The following is a 20,427-nucleotide window of genomic DNA, read 5'->3' on the forward strand; positions in this document are numbered from 1 at the left end:
AAGAACACTTGTTCGCTGACTCACTGCATTCTCCTCCTCGCTCACACTTAAACACTGCTGTCAATCCTGCTGTCATCTCCCCGCTTTCTGCTGACCAGACCCGGCGCGAAGGAACCGGCGAATGAGGGGGTGAGCAAAAGTTCAACACACCTGGAAGGCGTCCAGGACGCGTTCGGTCTCCAAGTCTATGAAATATTAATTGCGCAAATAAACACAGTGGTAAAGAGGGATTGTGTGGAATAGGCAAATTACCAGTGAATGACTCGCACTTCGTTACAAAGATGAAAATTAGAAAGAGCCCAGACGCTCGAGCGGAGGACAAACGACTGATAATTACACCCGCAACACTTTATTACAGCATTGAACTAAAAATAACAACTTCATTTTGATGGTACACTGGTTTCTGGTTTGAAAAATAGCGTTTCTGTCGTTGCCATCACAACCCTGAATCCATTCATTGGTGGACCAGAACTTGCAAAAGTACTCACACTCGATACACGAGTAGACGTCGGGGTTACTTTCATGCAATGAACGCCACAAAGATATAAATATCACACTTTTTCTGAGTTTCGATTGAACATACTTCTGCTCAGGTCAACAGCAGACTTGACTGTCACAGACTGCTTTTCACCATTTGTTTCCCATAAAGGCCACATGGAAAAATCCAGCTGGCTGAAAATCAGATCGGAGCACATTGTCTCAGGCTCATGACATTCACTACTTGTTTTTCGGGTCTATCGATCAGTTTTATGGAAAATACGGGTTATAAAAGGCAAACAAATACAAAAGGACAACCGAATAACGCTAAATGTTCCCACATTTGACATTGATAAAAAAAAAAGAAAGAAATATCTGTCTGAGAGATGAATGATAGATAATGACTACGTCTGGAGCTTGTGGGTTGTGAAAAATGAAAAAGCAGGGGCCAGATGGATCAAACAATAGATATAAATAGCTTCTTTTTTTATGCACTGCTTTGTGGCTACAGGGAGACTAAAGTGTCTGTAAAAATGAATAAAGGGAAGATTCCTCCCAAAAATCTATCAAAGATGCCATGGATAGAAATATGCCCCGTTCGATTGCCAGGTTTTTGTCATTCAAAAAAAATGAGACAAATCATTTCAAAGCAAGTAAGATAATCTGGTTGCACAAGTGTGCACACCCTCTAATCACTGGGACGTGGCTGCGTTCAAAACACACCTGCCACCATTTAATGTGCTTCCGAGTCACCCCAAATAAAGTTTTGAAAAGATTTATTTGGTTTCGTCTTGAACAGCATTTGATGAAGGGTGTGCAGACTTTATCTACTGCATAGCAGAGCTGGAAATGCATGTCTTTATATCGACAGCACATGTAAGCAGACTTTTCATTTGATTCTGCAGACTGTATGCCACCTGTCCACAAATTCTATGGATACGTTTGTCCAATCCATCCGTGCAAGCGTATGGGAGAAAGATAGAAGGTTTTCACAAGTAAACAAACCCAGCTGTCCATCCCTCAGGTATACTCCTCTAATTCTGCTAGGTCTAAATTCTGCACACACACACAAAAAAAAACTATTTCCTGTCAGCTCTTCATCCAACATCCACATCAGTGGCTTGCGGGGTGTTTAGTCGATCGCACAGTTGAGAGCTCGCCTAATGGCCCACGGGATTCACTGCGTGCTGACGATGCTCACGTTCGCCTTTAAAACGAGTGCAGTTGGGAGCCGGGATGACTCCTAAGAGTCCGCGTGCTGGCACCGGCCACCCGCTGTGGATTGTTTTGCCTTTCCATATTCAAAACCTGAAATGCTATCCTATAATTTATGTACTCTGGCAGGTTAAGATTAAACTCCTACAATTATGGCACGTCGAAGGTTCCCAGACTAGTTCTCAAGGGCCAGAAATGCAAAACGGACCCACTTCTGGTTCTTGTTGAACAATCATGCAAGCGGCACAGGCGTTATGTAAACACTGCGCTCTGGTGGCTATTCTGAGAACATTCCTATCGCGACAAAGGCAAAAATCCTCCAAATACAGCCAACACTGGCAGCCGGCATTTATGATATACCTAATGTGAGATCTGTTTGTTTATCCATGTAAGTTCTGTTGTGTGTGTGGAGAAACATCTGTTTGCAGTTATTGACAAGGTGTGCGCTGCATCTAAATGGGAAGTTTGTCCGTTGTTTCCTGTTACCGCAAAGCCATTCACAGGTGTGATGACCAGAAACAGTTGCCCGCGAGGCAGACTATTCTCGGTGGACACACACACACACACACACTAATGCCTACACACGTGCTATTGTTTGCCTCTGCAGGGCAGCGGCGCAACTTGAAAAAAAAAAAAAATTCTGATTTGTTTGTTGGGAAATAAAATGCAATACTCAATAAAGGTGAGGGATATTCTGGTTTTGGATTTACTGAAAATTTGTGGTGTGTGTGTGTATGGGGAAAAAAATATATCAACTGAAATACAAATTTTGAAATTGAGCATTTATTAACACACACATTGTTATTACTATGCCAGACAAGTGGCAGCAATATAGACAAAAAAAAAAGGAAACTCACTCAATTGAGTGACCAAATATGGCAACGAAAAAAATTTCCTTGTTGTTATAGAGTAAAGCAGTGTGGGGAGGAAAAGCCAGCCCCCCCCCCCTCAACAGTGACAGATCCACACCTGGCAGCTGATCAGCTATGACGATTGTTTTTCATAGCATTCATAGCAAAGACCACACAAATGTGTTGGGATTCACTGTCGTCTCCAGTCAATCGGAATAGTCTTTTCAAGTCTGTAAAAGAAGTGTCACCACCCCCAAAAAAGAAAAAAAAAAACAGGAAAAAAAAAAAAGTTCTTGCTCATGAGGCAGTATATGTTGACTCGTGGATCATTTTGTCACTCGTCTCCTGCCGGGAGGTTCTCTTCAATCCTCTTGATGAACTTCATGCGGATTTCTGTCACGCTGTCGCCCCTCAGTGTATCCTGGACAAATTTCACATCCACGGCCATCTGGACCTGCAATTCAAAAAGTTGACAATCGTTATCTACTCCATCAGCAGAAGGCAAAGAAGCCTCCAAAGTGTACATTTAGAATTTCTTTTCAAATCCATATCGAACAGGGATATTCCATAAAATGCTTAACAATAATGTGGCCTTCCTAGCTTCACGGCTAACAGAAATGGAACAGGAAATACTACGACATAGAAAAGTATGAATTATTTTCCCTGAAGTAAAAGTAACGAAAAAAAAAATAGCTTAGTTAGTCCTAACTTGTGATGGATAACACTCCAGTCCAGTAGGTGGCAGTAATTCCGAAGCGATTGACAAGATTTTACTGTTTAAAAAAATAAATCAATAATAATTACAAACCAAGAACTCACATGAAGCCAGCCTTGATACGTTCCACGCTGCGTTAAATGCTCAGTGCGTTTGTATATCGGGAAAGGCGGGTCCAAGTTAGAAGGTCAAAATTGGTTCTCATTTGGAAACAATTACCTTTTTACAGGTTTTCCTACTGAAAATATATTTTGCTCTCCAGGTATTTTTCAGTTCAGCTCAAAAAATTTCAGATTTCTCTACGTAGCTCTTTAAAAAGTGCCGCGCCGTTACCATCTCCAGCGCTCCTCTGAGGACGCCGCAAAGCAGGTTGGAGTAGATGAGGGCGTTGTGGTTATCGGGCAGCTCCACAAAGTCCACCAGCGGGTTGCTCTCCAGGATGAGGGAGAACTCGTCTCCGGCGGGGCTCCAGTTGGTCACGCTGGGGGTGACCCCGAGGTAGGTCTTGAACGCCACCTGCGTAGAAGATGCGAGCAGCCGCTGAAATCGGAAACGGGATCGTAAAATGCCACGGTGGAGAATCTGGATGAGCGGAGAGAGCGTCGGGAAATCTGGTTTCCTTTCAAACATCTGCTTCCCGCTCTGATCTCGTGCATATGGAAAATACACAGTGTGTGCATTTTGGAGGTTCGATGATCTGAAAAAATGTTTGTCTTCATCACTGCTGCGGTCGCATTGTGGTCTGCTCAGTTCTGCGCAAAGTACGGAATAATTTGTACGCAGTGACGCATTGAACTCATCGAAAGCAGATGGGAAGCTTGCAGTTGTACATGCGGTTCCGCCTGCATTCGGTTTTGTTTTTTTTCCTCGGGGGGGTCATGAAGGAAGACTGCCCTTAACAGAACATGCCGGGAAGAGGAAGGAAGTGAAACGTGAACACGTGCTTCACAGGAAATGGAAACGAGATTATGTCCCAGCCAGCTGTGCATTTGACGATCTTGTCGATAAGAACGCATACTGAAACTTAAAAATTCAGGATATTGGTGAAACCTTAACACATTTTCACAAAGACTTATATCCACTGCATATGAGAGTAAAAGTGATTTTCCCCTTTCCTTCACTCAGCATTTCAGGAATGTTACATCAAAATGCCTTTCTCTAAATCGGCTTTATCTGTTCTTGCCGCCCCCCCCACTTTGGAAGATGTCCACGGTCACGCTCTGATTAGCCTGGAGGCATCCAATCACCTTAGCGATGACATCGGCCGTTTCTCGGAAATCCTGACACCTGCCGACGCTGGAGCGTGCCAGGAAGTCCTCGATGAGACGCACGCCAATGTTGTAACCCCTGTGAAAAGCGAGAAGAGGGGAGATTTTTTTTTTTTTTAAATTGACATTTTCCTGTAATGAGACTGAACACATGGTGGGTTCAAACACCTGGCAAAGGATTGAAATTCTTTAAAAGGTTAGTCTCTGATGTGCTGGCCGACTGAACAACGCTGAAAAACTCCTAAACGCGAGGCAGGAACGCCAGCAATTTGCTTTGAGTTGCCGCACGATACGTGCGGTCACCCTTTTGGGGATTTGCTTTGGAAATATTCCGTAAACAGGGCAGCAACTCGTGGTTAGATGGACACTTTATTCATCCCGTGAGGGAAATTAAATGATGGCAACAATATTTACAGATATACACTTATATTAATAATGTGGAAACGACAGATAAAGTAACATCTACAAAGCATCACTGAGGAGGAGTTAAAGACATTTAAATTGAATCTTAACCAAAAACCAAAAAAAAAAAATGATGTTGGTAAGTGGGAGTATGCATTTTTTTGGGGGCCGGGGGGAATCTATATTCACAACAGAAAATCCCCCTAGCCGATGTTGATCTAGTGTGTTGCAATTAGGTCTTTGTCAGTACGCCTGAGGAGTGTCCCAAAATGACTTTGACAGATGAGTGAGCTATTCACTCTCATCCACTATATAAAAAATAATCCAGTTTAAAGTCTTACAATGACGAGGTAGAGTTGATGAATTGATAGGTGTCATCTTGGGCTCATGACATCAAAGAGTAAACATAATGAGGAAAAGATAACTTATCTTTACCACAATTGGAAAAGCAAAAACAGTTTGACTGTTTTAATAAAACATGGCGCTCTATTGGTTAATACATGAATCAAGCATTATATTTTACTGTTAAACTAATTGTTCGAGAACATGTTGTGCAACAAGTACTAAAACATTGAACAGTTGCACATTGCATTCAATAAAGTTTTCAGTGTATTTTAAGACCATCCTGTAATTTCAATCAAAAGCCGAGATAACCATAACTTTTTTTAATGACATCTGCATTTTGCCGTTAGAAAACAAAATAAAATTGTAATGTAATGCCGCTTTTGACAGCCTCACATCTTGTCCAGTTGTTTGTTGACTTCCTCATCATTCTCGTAGTCTTTGCATAGTTGTGTGACAAGGGCTCCGTAGGTCAGCGTGAACAGCTCGGAATTCTGCAAGGTTAAGAAGTTACACGTCAGTTCTCGTATTTGAAAAGGGAGGATAAAAAAAAAACAATTGTGGAAACGGGTGAGGGCTAAGCTAGTGCTAGTCACGCAATAGTGCACAAATACACTTTTTAGCGGCTAGCTTTGCATTAGCAACATTTTCATCATCCTCTACAGAGCTGCCTACCATTTTTTTGCTGTCTGTTGTGCGGTTGGATTGCCGGGACATTGTGGAGATATTTAATGGGACTACTCGACAACGAAGTTCAGTCGATATTAATCCTTTTAAATAATTATTATGATAGCGTTAGAGCTGTTTCCGTATTAGCACCCACAGTCGCTTTCTTTTAGCTATCAAGTTAGCTTTAATATATACTACATCCGGTTATTCACGAAAATAAAACTGTTGAAGTACTAGAGGAGCGTTCACGAGAAAATCACTTAGATAACATTTAAATATTTTTAAACATACATTTATTTACATTACATTACAGTACACTATACGTATCCCGATTACTGTGCAAATCAAAATTAATATTGCGGTGTGTGAGCTCTATTTTGAAGAACATGAAATGCGATTTCCGTGTAGGGTTATCCTTTAAAAAAAAATATATATATATATATATAATATATATATATATATATATATAGGTCTTTTATTTACTGCCCTCTTCCGTTTAGGAGGAACAGAAGCAAACAGAAAACGAATCGTCCCATAGGTGTCACGCTTTATCCGACCACAGGGTGGCAGTGTCGCTAATTCTGGCAAAATCTTTAGCAAAGAAGCATTGAGACTGCTTGGACCGGGTCGGTCCGTTGCTAAGATACGTTAGCGTGTCCGCCATATTAAATGTGTCGCTTGCTCCTTTAAACTAAGACAAGTCAAAGGAAAAAAGCGTCAGAAAGTTACGATCCTCGTCTGAGTGCACCAATCTTGGCAAATTATATTGGGGGAACAAGCAACAATAACGACTTACGTTGTTTTTTTTTTTTAAATTATCATAAATGTTTGCTATACAACTATTAAGGATATAGATCATCAGCAAAACCTAATGCATATCTAACAGAAACAAGAGTGCTTGATTCTTAAAGTCTAATCACTTGTGGAAAATATTTTTAAGGCTACATCAGACTTGAAAAAAGGTTTATTCAAAACGTATTTTTAATTATGAATGTGGTCATCGAGAAAAAGGGACAAGAACGTGCCGTTTTGCCACTTTCAATATGACGACGACGTTGACGTATGATCGTGCGGCAGGCGTTATCTATGTAAATTTGCTGTCTCTGGGGAAGCGCCGAAGTTGAATAATTGCGAGTTGAGTGAAAGTCGGGTGGCGTTTTTTTTTTTTTTTTTAAGAGAGCTGCAGAAAAATTCGATGATTTGTTACTATTTTTATTGTTATTTATTATGAATATTACTTTTATTTTATCAGCGGGAATTGCATTTTGGTGGGACTACAGTACAGCCCGTGCACCTCGCGCTATCCGCATGCTGTTTGATCCCCACCACGGCAACCATCATCATCCTCAACATCATCATCATCATCCTCCTCACCCTCCTCTTCCTCCTCATCCCATCGAGGAGCGCCACCGTGCCGCTCACCCGCTTCCAGGAATCGAACCGAGGCGGTCGTCAGGGAATCCGCGGACGGACCGAGGTGAGCTCAACTATTGCTCGACGATGACGGGCAAATCCGTGAAAGACGTCGACAGGTACCAGTCGGTGCTCAACTCTCTGCTGGCGCTGGACGAGAATAAATTCTGCGCGGACTGCGAATCAAAAGGTGGGTCGTCGTCTCGAGCGAGTGCTACCTGCAATGCCGCGCGTGGCGTGTATTTATCTCCGGGCGAATGCACCGGTGCGTTCGCCAGCCTTGTTCTTGGAAATGTTTGCATCCGTTATGAAACGAGACACGAGAGAATATATGTTAAAAAAAAAAAAAAAAAAAAAACTGAAAATGGTGATCGTTTAGTGTTAAAACGTGTTATTATTCGAAGGGAATCACTGGTTGGAAAGGTTGTGATGGAATAATATCATGCATGGACTTCTTTTCCAGAATTTTCTTTGTACCTGCAGATACTTGTAAAAGTAAATGTATGGACTGAAAAATACGTGTAAAAAAAAAAAATGAGGAAAAGAGATTTTCGATATGCATTTTGACTCAACACGATGAAAATGAAACTTTTATGCACACAAAACAGTTTTGCTTTTAATTTCCATTGTGCTCTCTTATTGGGAAAAAAAACACACAATGTACTGTATGTTTTGTGGGGTTTATGTGACGTAATACACCCGCAAATCATTTAAAAATATATATTTATAGGGCTCACAGTTCTGAGGACCCGGGTTAAATCCCGGCTTTGTGGAGTTTGCATGTTCTCACAGTGCCTGCGTGGGCTTTCTCCAGGTGGGCACTCCGGTTTCCTCCCACATCCCCAAAACATGCAACATTAATTGGACACCCAAAATTGCCCATAGGTGTGATTGTGAGTGTGATTGGTTGTTTGTCTCTATGTGCCCTGCGATTGGCTGGCAACCACTACATGGTGTACCTCCTGCCCGTTGACAGCTAGGTTAGCCTCCAGCACTCCCCGCGACCCTCATGAGGATAAGCGGCAAAGAAAATGGATGGATGGATATTTTTATAGCAGACAACTTATAGCAATTATCTTGGATAAGATGGGGAATATCTTTCTTTTCCAAATTAGTTACATCAACATTGTAAATGCGCCCTGGTTCATATTCTGCTATATGAGGTCCAAAACTATCAATCAATCAATCAATCAATCAATCAATCAATCAAGCTACTGTTACGTTGGTCTATGTACCTCGTTTCTTCATCTGCAAAGGGTTGAATAAATAATAAGTCTATTTTGACAAAGCAATATATATTATATAGTATTTCATTATTTCCCAGCACGGTTGTTTTCCTGTACAAACTGTGTTGCTGGAGTTTTTTTTTTTTTTTTTTTTTTTTTTTTTTGCGTGTCCATGAATTGACTCGATATCTTCATGTATTTGTGAAACCTGTTTTTCCACATGGATCAACGCACCTGTTTTGGACACAAATAGGGACGTCTCGGACATGAGGCTAAGTAGAAAAAGTTGGGACAAGTGTCTGTTTTGTTTTTTTTTCTTTTGGAAACTTATGATGACTGCACATTGGTGCAGCTGGAAAGCATTGCCCCCCCCCCCCCCCCCCCCTCCACAAAACATACATGGTAAATTAATTGGACACTCTAAACTGCCCGTAGGTGCGATTGTGAGTGCGGCTGTTTGTGTCCATGTGCCTCGCGATTGACTGGCAACCAGTTCAGGGTGTACCCTGCGTCCTGTCCGTTGACGGCTCCGGCTCTCTCCGCGACCCTGGTGAGGATAAGCAGCAAAGAAAATGGATGGATGAAACCTACGGTCTCTGATGGTGTATTGCTCTATTTGCTCGACTTTGGTGCAGCCAGCCCGAGTTCAATTCCCACTCCGCAACAGTGTGAATGTGAGAGTTAAGAGGTGTCTGGCGAAAGGCGTGTTTGGATGCGTTCGGAACAACAGTGACCATTGAGTCCTTCCGGACGGATGACACGTTGCGTCGACAGTCTTCCCGGGAGGGTTGCAACGTGTGGGGAAAGCGTCTGCGTCGACTTCAGATCTTGAGAGGTATGAACGCAACTTAGCCTCACGACTGAACAGCACTTCCATCTCAGCTATAAAGCCTCCGATGAAAGTCGGCGCTGGCATCCTCTCTGGTTTCCTGACGGGAATATTATGAATGGTGGAATGACTCAGCAGGTTCCAGGAGAACGCATGCGTGTGTGTGTGCTTCTTTTGCTGTTATTTACCTGCTAAATGGAGGCAGGAGTCACATGAGTTGCCGCCCTCACAAATATTTAATGAGAATCAGCAAGCAGGCTCTTGAGTGCTTTAATGTTGTGATTTATTCATTAGTCCTTTCGACCTTGTCTCAAAACAAGACGAGATATGTAGCTCGGCATGGTCGTACGAGGAACGAGAAAAACGCACAGGATCTTCTTCGTGAATCCCTGATGCTGTCACGGAATGTATTTATTGCCGCGCTCGCTTATGGAACTGCACTAGAGAAGAGTTTGTCATGCCGCTCTTGGGAAAATGTGGTATGGTCTGATGAAACAAAAGTTGAATTTTCCAGTTGTAATTCCAAAAGGGGCGGCACGGTGAATCAGCTGGTAAAACATTGGCCTCGCAGTTCTGAGGACCCGGGTTTGATCCTGGCCCCGCCTGTCTGGAGTTTGCATGTTCTCCCTGTGCCTGCGTGGGTTTTCTCCGGGTGGCCACTCCGGTTTCCACCCACGTCCCCAAAACATGCAACATTAATTGTGCCCTCTAAATTGCCCCTAGGTATGATTGTGAGTGCCTCTATTTTGTCTCAATGCGACCTGCGATTGGCTGGCAACCAGTTCAGGGTGTACCCCGCCTCCTGCCCGTTGACAGCTGGGATAGCTCCAGCACTCCAAGTAACCCTCGTGGGGATAAGCGGCAAAGAAAATGGATGGATGGATGTTGGAGGCGAGGTACACCCTGAACTGGTTGCCAGCCAATCGCAGGCCACATAGAGACAGTCGCACTCACAATCACACCTATGGGCAATTTAGAGTATCCAATTAATGTTGCATGTTTTGGGGACGTGGGAGGAAACCGGAGTGCCCACCCCGAGACCTCACCGACCTCAGACCTGCGAAGCCAACGCTTTACCAGCTGATCCACCATGCCGCCCCTTTTTAATATGTTATGGTTAATTTTGAATACAGTCACATCCCCAGTTGAAAGAGGGTGTGCCCACTTGTGCAACCACATAATCACAATTGTTTCTCTTTACTATGGCATCCAAACAAAGATGTGTAGACTTATTTACTGAAGCTTGAGTGAATGAACCCAGCGAATGAAATTTCGTGCTTTTATAACTGGGAATGGTTGCATGGGATCGGTTGGTTACACATTACAGACATACATAATCCAGCATCTCTTTGCATTGCTCTGCATGAAATTTAATTATGATTCGCGTGCGTATGAGTGCAGGCTGTAAATCGATGTGTAATTAGATGACAGAGGAGATTAGTGACAAAAAGGGCCGCTACTGTTAAAAATCTGTTTTCGAATGCGTCAAATAAAAGTGAAAAACTGCCGGAAGAAGAAATACTCGAAGTGGAGAGTACGATATGATTTCATAATCAGTCTCGTGAACCGACAGCCGCTATCCGTCCTTTACACACCTTGGTGCATTTTTAAGCGTAACTCGCGGGCTGCCGTCACGAAAACAATTAGACAAGCGCGCGCCCTAAAAGCTTTTGGCCACTCCACATCCGCCTCTCAACTCAGCTCATCTGGGTTTGTCGTAATCTCGTTACCGTGCGTTTCTCACCTCCCTCCCGCGGGGATTTCTGAAGGAGGAAGTGGCAACACCGGCGCGCGCCCACAGCGCCGACGCGCGCCAACCCGCAAAAAGACGCAATGAGGAAGTGGCGAGGCAAGGACTGCGTGCATCTTGCGAGGAAATCGTTTTGTTTCGGGGCGACGTTTTAGCCTTACGTCGCCGTTTGTCACATATTTGCGTGGCAAAAGTAGGTCTTGAGTCATGACTTGATTTAAGCTAACCACTCTCTAGGCCACGCCCCTTGAAGGCACACGTCAACATACGAATACTACAGTGGACACGTGTGACTTTCGGTTTTATTACGTTGTGTTTATGTATAGTTACTTTATAAAAGCAGTATATCCATCCATCCATGTTTCTAGCCGCTTATCCTCACAAGGGTCGCAGGCATCCTGGAGCCTTAAAAGCAGTATATTTTTTTGCAATATTCATGCTAAGATGTTACCCGGTCTCCATATTATTCATGATTTCACTGTCTTCTCAACTAAACGTCGATGTGAAGCGCCCCAACCACCACCACCCCACACGCCCCAGACCCTCCCCTTGCCCGCGGCTCTCACGTGTCTTCCCAAGTCAGATGCCAGCCCTGCCTAGAAGTCACGAAGTCAAGGAGAGCGTGACACGGCCAAAGAGGGATACAACTTGGTCTTTGGTTTGCACAATTATGTATTAATTTAGCGCAATGAGTAAAAATCCACGTGTGAATATTAATAATAACCAGCATTGCTATGACTATATTCCCAGCAATAGTCTTCATGGGTTGGTGCTGACATTGCGACACATATGGTGCGAATGTAAGTACTGTACATTATTCATGAGGGTCCATCTGCTTGTTAGCATAAACCGGCACTGCTGGGTCACCGGATAGCTTTAGGGGTCCTGAAGGGGTTTTAGGGTGCTGGGGAGTGGAGGATAAGTCTGTGCATGCGTGCACACATATAAACACACGTTATTACTACTTTCAGAGGCATATATTCTTTATCCTCTGCAAAGAGCAACTAACTAACTATTAGATTATTCTGCATTAAAACGCCCATTTCTCAAGTTTGATCAGTTTTTCCCTAAGACATTTTTAAAGGAATAGTCCAGATTTCTTTTGACGGTTTCGTGTTGCGGCAGAAAAATGTATATTTTAAATGATACTGATGATGCTTACTGCACATTGTCACAAAACAAATGTGACATTTATTACATTTCGTCAAATAAATGCCCGTGTCAACGCGTTGTACAGGAGTATTTGGGTGTTGAAAATGAAGTAGTGCTCAAGCGCTGACAATACCTGCAGCTCGGAGGGATTAAGCGCCGAAAGTAGAATTTATCCTTGCGGGATGTCGGCTAATGAGCCATGTGCACCTGCGGCCTTCACGTGCACGTGTGTGAGTGCGTGCAAGCCAGCAAGTGTGGCTAAAAAGTGTGTGTGCGTTTTGCATTCATAACTTTATGATCCACCCCTGTGCACAATGCTCATCACAAGATAACTGCTGTTGAAGGATTTTGAGGCAAACCTGATGGTCTTTTTGCTCCACGATGATTCAACAGTCACCTCGAGAAACTCTCTTTGGGGTCGTTGTCAAAGCGTAAGCCAGTGTTTTCCTGCTTTTGTTGGGCCAAGGCAAAAATTTTATCATAGACAAATCATACAGCAATGCGGTCGGCGTTCCTGGAAAGCAACTTGCACACAGTCAAAAGTGACACCGTTTCTACTTCTCTCCCCACGTGGCTCCTAAAAGCCCGTCTAATTTGCTTTGCCGTTATAATTTTCTGTCATTCCCTAAGTGGAGGACTTCAAGTATCTTGGGATCTTGCTCACGAGTGCGGGAAGAACGGAGAGGGAGATCGACAGACGGATCGGTACGGCGTCTGCAGTGATGTGTGGTAAAGAGGGAGCTAAATCGAAAGGAGAAGCTCTCAATTTACCAGTCGATCTACGTTCATACCATCACCTATTGGTATGAGCTGTGGGTCATGACCGAAAGAAAAAGATCACGGATACAGGTTTCCTCCGCAGGGTGTCCGGGCTCTGCCTCAGAGATAGGGTGAGAAGCTCCGTCACCCGGGAGGGGCTCAGCATCGAGCTGCTACTCCTCCGCATTTAGATTAGCCAGATGAGGTGGCTGGGGCATCTGATCCGGATGCCTCCCGGACACCTCCCTGGTGAGGTGTTCCGGGCACGCCCCACCGGAAAGAGACCCCGGGGACAACCCAGGACACGCTGGAGAGACTATGTCTCTCGGCTAACTTGGGAACACCTCGGAATCTCTCCGGAAGACCTGCAAGAAGTGGCTGGGGAAAGGGAAGTCTGGGTATCGCTGCTGAAGCCTATCCGGAAAAGCGGTAGATAATGGATGGATGGATGATTGTGCTGGTGTGTGTGTGTGTGTTTTTTTTTAAGGTAGTACCATTGCTCATACTGAAGGTATTGATCATTTACATCTTGAATGCAGTTGTTTATGCGACATGGGTTCATGATGTGTACATGCTATATGGACAGTGTTGTTACATTACGATCCTCTCTAAGTGCTTTGCCGCCATCTTGTGTCATCTTCGGTAGACGGCAACTGGTGGACACATCTTATCTGTACCTTCTGCAGTATACTTGTTGAGAACTTAGTGGTTCTGCCTGTCACTGGTATCGACGGTATCACAAAGATCCCTTAAACATTTCATTTCTTTTTCGGACTTTGCCTCCCACTCTCCCGACTATTTCTGTTCACAGTAGCCGGAGGTGTGCACGGTTTCAGTAAACAGTACAATAACGCCTTACGGGCGGCCACTAAAGACGCCGGCGTGATTCATTCCACACGTGTTGAAGTCATCTCACGCCTCCCCCACCTCAGAGCTTATCTGGTTACCATGTTACCTTTTGCAAACATCAGGACCGCACATCCATAATTAGCTCCGGGAGGTGACCTTTGGTGCGTGGGGCATATGTTATGCCGAGCGTGGATAGTTTTGTGCGGATCAATAATAAGACCGAAGCTAGTGGCTTGTACCTGGAGTTTTTATTTGCACTAATTATTCAAGTAAGGAGTCACTGATGGTACACACGCCTGACTTTGGTGCAGGTAGCGTGGGATCGATTCCCGCTCAATGATGGTGTTGATATTTAACTGGTGACCAGTTCAGAGTGTAGTCTGCCTTTCACTTGAGGCTAGTTGGAATAGGCTCCAACTCTCCTGTGACCCTTGTGTGGATAAGATGCTTGGATAATGAATGGATGGATTCTTCAAATATGACTTGAGAATGTGACAAATTTTTTTTCATTTGAATGTCTACAATTTCTTTCAAGTTTCAGTGTTCAGGAGAACTATTATGGAGATCAATAGTTTCATCCAACTGACATATTTGGAGTATGATAATTAATTGTATCATCATTATATATGTCAGTAATATTTTACTCTGCACTACAGCAGTATAGCAGTAGCATAATTTAGAATTAACTAACTGAATTAAGTGTTTGCGTATTGCAGATAAGTGAAAAATCATACCGAACTGGTCATAAACCAAATGATTTAGTTTTTCTCGATCAAGCGGCTCCCAAGTTTGATTAAAAACGAGCAAAATAATTACAAAACTGGAGAATTAAAACCATTTTTTAAAGCGTGGAGACCCGCTATCCTATCTCATTCCCGGCCAAGTCGAGCTGTTCTATTCCGATTAGACGGAGCCCAATCGAAAACAAAAGGCGGCGTTGGCTACAAGAGTGTGAAACTGCAATAATTCAGATGGGGGGGGGGGGACAAAAAGGTCGAATCGTGGCGAAAGGGATGAACGTGTGAGAGTGGCGAGAACATGAGGCGGACAAACTGATTGGTCCATTCGGGGAGTTTTCCACATATTTGATAATCCCTCACAAGTGTTTGCTGCAGTTAAGCAGGCTTTGCACACTAATTCTATTATTAGCCGCCGTGACGGCTAATTCTTGAGCCAGACAGACTTGTCTGCTAAACTCTGATTTATCTTCACGCCATGTCTGCCCATTTTGCCCCCGAAATATAAATAAAAGGCCTCGTGCGGACAATTATTTCCCCAAGGAATAAACAACATACTTCATCCGTCACAAAACAGGGACCAAGATTTGATGCCATTATTCATTTGCCTCAGGAACCAAACTCAAGAGGAAGTTCTCTTTCTCTACAAATACACAACTTCCTCTTTCATTGGGGTGAGGGCTCCATTTGAGGAAGTTCCATTTCCAGGGCTTTTCCACCATCTAGTGCCGAAAGAGCCCCACTGCGGCAGCAAGTGAGATCAGAACTAGCCTCCCATCGATTCAGAGTGTCTTCGTTTTCGACCGAATTATATCCAGTTGTACCTATTGTTGTGACCTACAGTTACTGTGTGCAGGTTTAATTGCTTGTTTGCGCCTCCGTGTGTTTTTGCGAGGCTTCTTCTTCTCAGTCTCCGTTAATATAGGCTGCCGGCCCTCTCGGAAGCTATTATGTTGTCAGGACACTGCCCGATTTACACGAGATTAAATGAGTTCCCCGCTGAATTGTGGCTTTTAATTGAGGTCTCGGGCAAGACTTTCTGTAACGGGACACAAAATAATTGCTTTCTTTCCCTCTTGTCTTCTTTAAGAGCCTTTCGTGTTCAGGGTGAGCGCCTGAATACTCCATCAAGTCCAAATCGATCTATCTTCCAGGTCCCAGATGGGCTTCGTGGAATTTAGGGATCTTTATCTGCATAAGATGCGCCGGTATTCATCGAAACCTCGGGGTCCACATCTCCAGAGTCAAGTCCGTCAACTTGGACCAGTGGACGCAGGAGCAGGTCCAGGTCAGGTGACATTTTTATCTGCGATGGATGCAATTTGAAATGAGATGCACGCCTCAAAATTGCTCACAGAAAAGAAGGTTGCATTTTGTTGCGTACTCCAGTGTGTTCAGGAAATGGGAAATGCCAAGGCCAAACGCCTCTACGAAGCCTTCCTACCCGAATGCTTCCAGCGGCCCGAGAGCGACCAGTCGGCAGAGAACTTCATCCGGGACAAGTATGACAAGAAGAAGTACATGGATAAGGTCATCGACATCCAGATGCTCAGGGTGAGTCAGCAGAATCTCGCAACGCACTCGAGAGCTTCGATATTTTAAGACACATTCTCCACGCAGAAAGAAAAGAGCTGCGAGAACATCCCCAAGGAACCCGTCGTGTTTGAGAAAATGAAAATTGTGAGTTTGTCAGAGCCGCAAGAACGCTGCCTCGCGTGCAAGTCTGCCGCATTTATTGACTCTCTTTCCTGTTTTTTGACAGAAAAAAGACGTCAGCCCAAAGATGGACTCGCAGTGTGTTACGGACTTGCTGGGATTAGGTATTGTTCCCCGACACACCAACAAAAATAAGGCCTTGGAACTCATGTTGAGAGCTCTCGAATTGTCTATGAAAACATAGACAATTGTCTGCTTTGAACAATGGGATGACTTGAGATTTTTTTCTGTAGCCAACTCCACTGTGACGGATTTCGAGTCAGAGTCGAATAATCGATGACGTCACTGAGATTTTTTCAGGGGCGAGTTTCACGTAAGGACGCGTTTTGACGTTCTCGTCGGCCGACGGCAGCAAACGGGCAAGTCGAAGGTCCTCAGTAAATTGGATTTGTCGACTACCGGCTTGAAACGTTTGTGAATTTGACTCCTTGACTAGTCGACATCCGGGTTTAGCCCCTACTTTCAACAAGGACCTTTTCTGCACCCTGGTGCGCCAACCATAGTTCATCAACTTGAATTTGGATGAAATATAAGAAGGTCCATGTTTGCAATATCTCCTAGATGCTCCCGCTCCAAGTCCTGCAGCGTCCAATGGTGTTCCCGCCAGTACTGAGAGTCCGCCAGGTTCTAATCTTCTGCACCCTGCCTTGGATCTCCTCAGTCACATCTCAGATCCTTCTGCTTCCTTCACAAAGAACACAGTATGGAATACATATTTCTGTACCTATCTCTATGAGGAATATACTCCTTTTGTGGTGGGAGGGTACTAAAACAAAAGTTGTATCATCTTCAGGCTGCCTCCACCTTTTTGCCTCAGAGCAGAGTGACCGCCTCTGTGCCCGAAAACCTCAGCCTCTTCCTGGATCCGGCCCCCAGAAAGGGGGAAGGCACCTTCAGGAAGCTGTCCAAGGACTCCATCCTGTCCTTGTACGGCTCCACGCCGTCGGTGCACATGAGCGGTTTGGCGCCCCCCCACGGTGCGAGATCTTTTTTGTTGTCTCTTTAAGGCATTGTACATGAGGTACTCTCAATAGTTGAGACTTTTGGCTCTGGACTGAAATTTCTTAATTTTTTGGGGGCCCGCAGGATTGTATATGAACCAAATGGGCTACCCGACACACCCGTACGGGTCTTACCATTCGTTAGCTCATGCCGGGGGGATGGCGGGGGCCATGGTCGTGTCGCAGGCCGCCGTGATGGGGCAGCACCGGAACGGCTTCATGGCGGCCCAAGGCGCCTTGGCCCACCGTGGCGCCGGGGTGCCCCCGGGCATGATTCAGCAAGGCGGCGTCGTGATGCAGCAGCAGGGGGCTGGCATGATGGCGCATCGGGGGGCTGGAGGCTTTCCGCTGTTGCCTCAGCAGCAAGCGCTTGCGACGCAGCAGCTGCAGTGGAACTTTGGACAAGTATGTGCTCGTGTGTACTAGTATGCTCCCGGTCCTCATTGGTATGAGACACTTCAGTGCACTCATAGAACTGTTTTAAATGTAGTATTTGGCCCAATACTAGTGCCGCATTTGCCATCCTACTACACAGTTAAAGCTTGGTAAACAACTGTGCTTCATTGGTAACACAAACAAGACTCCTGCACTAGTAGCCTCTTGGACTTTACTAGTTGCACAGAAATGCCCACTAGTGGTCCAGTTAAGGCATTATTGGATAAATTTGAGTAATTCTATTAGTAAACACTTACTAGTGGTACATTTAAGGTACAAAATTCTGGTTGCTCTTGTGCTCACTAGTAATACAGTACTAGCATCACAGCAACAAGCCCCGCCTCTTAAAGGCACATGCGCTTACACTGACTAAATTCTATCCATTTTATGCTAGCAATATTTTGGGGTGCATTTATATACAAATAAATGTGTTTTGAAATAAGTGTTGTTGTTTTTTTTTAAATCCCAATCTTTCAGATGACTCAGCACACATCCGGCACGAACTTATTCAGCGTCAACAGTCAACCCACAGGGAGCAACGCGGCCCCGACGTCGGCGCACATGACCGCGCACGTCTGGAAATGAAATAGCGTCGATCCCCAAAGTGAACTTGTGAAGTTCCTCTCAACCAGAACTGTGCGGACGGGACTCTCTGCCTGAGCTTTTCCGACACAAGGAGGACGGAGGAGGGAGGAGAACAAGGAAAGTCCAACTACCTCTTCCTCTCTCCTCGCCCCCGAGCCAAGTCCACTTCCTGCCTCGTACACCTGGGCCAAGCTTCACCAATATCCGCACTTGCCTTGGGAACGTTTCCTTCATGCAGCAACAGGGTCAGGGGCGACTGGGAATCGTACTTTTCTTATTTTTGTATCGGAGCAATTTGAGCGTTTATAATTAGCGTTATCTTCAAGCAGGCGGAACAGTGGATCAGCTAAACGTTGGCCTCACAGTTCTGAGGTCCAGGGTTCAATCCCGGACCCGCCTGTGTGGAGTTTGCATGTTCTCCCCGTGCCAGCGTGGGTTTTCTCCAGGTGGGCACTCCGGTTTCCTCCCACATCCCAAAAACATGCAACGTTAATCGGACACTCCAAATTGCCCGTGGGTGTGGTTGTGAGTGCGGCTGTTTGTCTGCATGTGCCCTGCGATTGGCTGGCAACCAGTTCAGGGTATACCCCGCCTTCTGTCCGTTGACAGCTGGGTTGGCTCCAGCACTCCCCGCGACCCTTGTGAGGATAGGCAGTGAAGAAAATGGATGGATTGATATATCTGAACTAACTAGTCACCAGACACTTCCACCAGACTGCATGAAGAGAATGTTTATACAATGTTATGTCATTTTAATGGCTCGAATGTATGTGTTGAGTGCGTATCAAAAAAAAATGGAATACATGGCCGATCTTTTTGTTTTGCAATGGGACCAAAATGCCTCGTGAAGTACGTCTTCGTGCGTTTTGTCGTTTTGAAGCGTGAGAATCGACGCACGAATGTCTGATTTTTGTTTGCGATGTATTCTTAATTAAACGCATGAAGGCATGATTGTAAATTGTCTCTTTTTTATTGTTATTTTGCATCTCAGTTCGACAGGTGATAAATCAAATCGGATTTTCAGTCATGTCGTGTTTGTTTTGCGTGAAATGAAAACAAACGGAGGAATGTAACATTTGCAATACTCGTCAATCAAGATCATGTTGAATACTGTAAATTGTGCTTCTGGAACAAGATTTATTATCGCCTACTTTCTATAAGGACTGGGGTTTTATTTCATACTGGACATTTTACCGTCTGGTGTCATATTTACACATGATGAGAATGTCTGTAAAATAAAATACTCTGTGGAAATAGAGTGAATAAATATTGCTTTGATCAAATGCTGCCTTTTTTAACCTTCATGTATCACTGCTGTTCAACTATTAATATTATGTTAACAATTCTTTCTATAGTTGAATTATTTACAAATTGTGATTCTAATAATAATAGGGACTCTAATCATGCGAAAACGATTATAGGTACACGATAAATGAAGTTATTTGAGAATTTAAAAAAGTTCAAGTGTTGCTTTGGCGCATTCTTGTGGCATTTAGGTGACAAGGAACTACGGTGAAGTGTGGAGAGGAGTTTCGTTTAGACAAGCGCCGTCTAATAATGTTTTGCCGCTCTTGCGGGAATCACCCACTAAAGGCGCAACCAACAAATGCACATACAAAAAAAAAATGGATTTGAAGGGCACACATAACCGGTATTTGTGACTCAAATGAACTTTATTGACTTTGCTGGGTCAAATACATGCAAATACAGGCTTCTGAAAACAAAATGTTGGCATTTTTTGTTGTTTTTTTCATCGTAACCCTCTGATTTTCTTTAAAAAAAAAAAAAACTACGTGCACCTTAAGTAATCAATTTTGCAGCTTACAAACCACAAAAATACCAGTTTTACATTATCAAATACTGCACATAGAAAACATTTACAAAGCACAGGTAGAAAATTACAGCTCCCCGCTTTCTCTGCATCTCCCCACCCCACCCCTCCGTCACAAAGACGCTCCGCGACACGTTGCCCTTTTGCGAACACCCCCGTGGAAAGGTTAAGGCCAGTTTGACGAGACCGCCGACGCCGGCAACAA

At 44.3% G+C, this 20,427-nt stretch overlaps 2 protein-coding genes across 6 annotated transcripts; one reads left to right on the forward strand and one right to left on the reverse strand.

Annotated features, from left to right (window-relative positions):
* Positions 1 to 2,455: 2,455 nt before the first annotated feature.
* Positions 2,456 to 7,454, reverse strand: trappc3 (trafficking protein particle complex subunit 3). Of its 2 annotated transcripts, none has more exons than XM_061818105.1 (5): positions 7,314 to 7,454; positions 5,667 to 5,764; positions 4,506 to 4,605; positions 3,592 to 3,774; positions 2,456 to 2,997 (listed from the first exon to the last, which is right to left on the reverse strand). In XM_061818105.1, the coding sequence occupies exons 1-5, from the start codon at positions 7,329 to 7,331 to the stop codon at positions 2,878 to 2,880; spliced, it is 519 nt and encodes a 172-aa protein (XP_061674089.1). In that variant the 5' UTR covers positions 7,332 to 7,454; the 3' UTR covers positions 2,456 to 2,877. The 2 variants fall into 2 exon arrangements, with proteins under 2 accessions (XP_061674089.1, XP_061674083.1); XM_061818099.1 differs by lacking the exon at positions 7,314 to 7,454 and adding an exon at positions 5,946 to 6,133.
* On the forward strand, positions 4,550 to 19,656 carry smap2 (small ArfGAP2). Of its 4 annotated transcripts, none has more exons than XM_061817675.1 (10): positions 4,550 to 4,680; positions 7,192 to 7,416; positions 15,809 to 15,942; positions 16,044 to 16,208; positions 16,275 to 16,334; positions 16,417 to 16,474; positions 16,932 to 17,071; positions 17,164 to 17,347; positions 17,457 to 17,776; positions 18,284 to 19,656. In XM_061817675.1, exons 2-10 carry the CDS (start codon positions 7,248 to 7,250, stop codon positions 18,389 to 18,391), a joined length of 1,338 nt encoding a protein of 445 aa, XP_061673659.1. In that variant the 5' UTR covers positions 4,550 to 4,680; positions 7,192 to 7,247; the 3' UTR covers positions 18,392 to 19,656. The 4 variants fall into 4 exon arrangements, with proteins under 4 accessions (XP_061673659.1, XP_061673650.1, XP_061673633.1 ...); XM_061817666.1 differs by having other exon boundaries at positions 4,583 to 4,722; positions 18,284 to 19,655; XM_061817649.1 differs by having other exon boundaries at positions 4,583 to 4,722; positions 7,192 to 7,542; positions 18,284 to 19,652.
* The last annotated feature ends 771 nt before the right edge of the window (positions 19,657 to 20,427 follow it).

Source organism: Syngnathoides biaculeatus, chromosome 1 (assembly GCF_019802595.1).
Source record: "Syngnathoides biaculeatus isolate LvHL_M chromosome 1, ASM1980259v1, whole genome shotgun sequence".
Lineage (NCBI taxonomy): Eukaryota > Metazoa > Chordata > Actinopteri > Syngnathiformes > Syngnathidae > Syngnathoides > Syngnathoides biaculeatus.

Coding starts and splice junctions, on each gene's coding strand:
- trappc3 (XM_061818099.1), bottom strand. CDS start 5,987: ATGTCCCGGCAATCCAACCGCACAACAGACAGCAAAAAAATG. Junction 5,765..5,945: donor CAACAGACAGCAAAAAAATG/GTAGGCAGCTCT, acceptor TTAACCTTGCAG/AATTCCGAGCTGTTCACGCT. Junction 4,606..5,666: donor AACAAACAACTGGACAAGAT/GTGAGGCTGTCA, acceptor CGCTTTTCACAG/GGGTTACAACATTGGCGTGC.
- smap2 (XM_061817649.1), top strand. CDS start 7,248: ATGCTGTTTGATCCCCACCACGGCAACCATCATCATCCTCAACATCAT. Junction 16,475..16,931: donor TACGGACTTGCTGGGATTAG/GTATTGTTCCCC, acceptor AATATCTCCTAG/ATGCTCCCGCTCCAAGTCCT. Junction 17,777..18,283: donor TGCAGTGGAACTTTGGACAA/GTATGTGCTCGT, acceptor CCAATCTTTCAG/ATGACTCAGCACACATCCGG.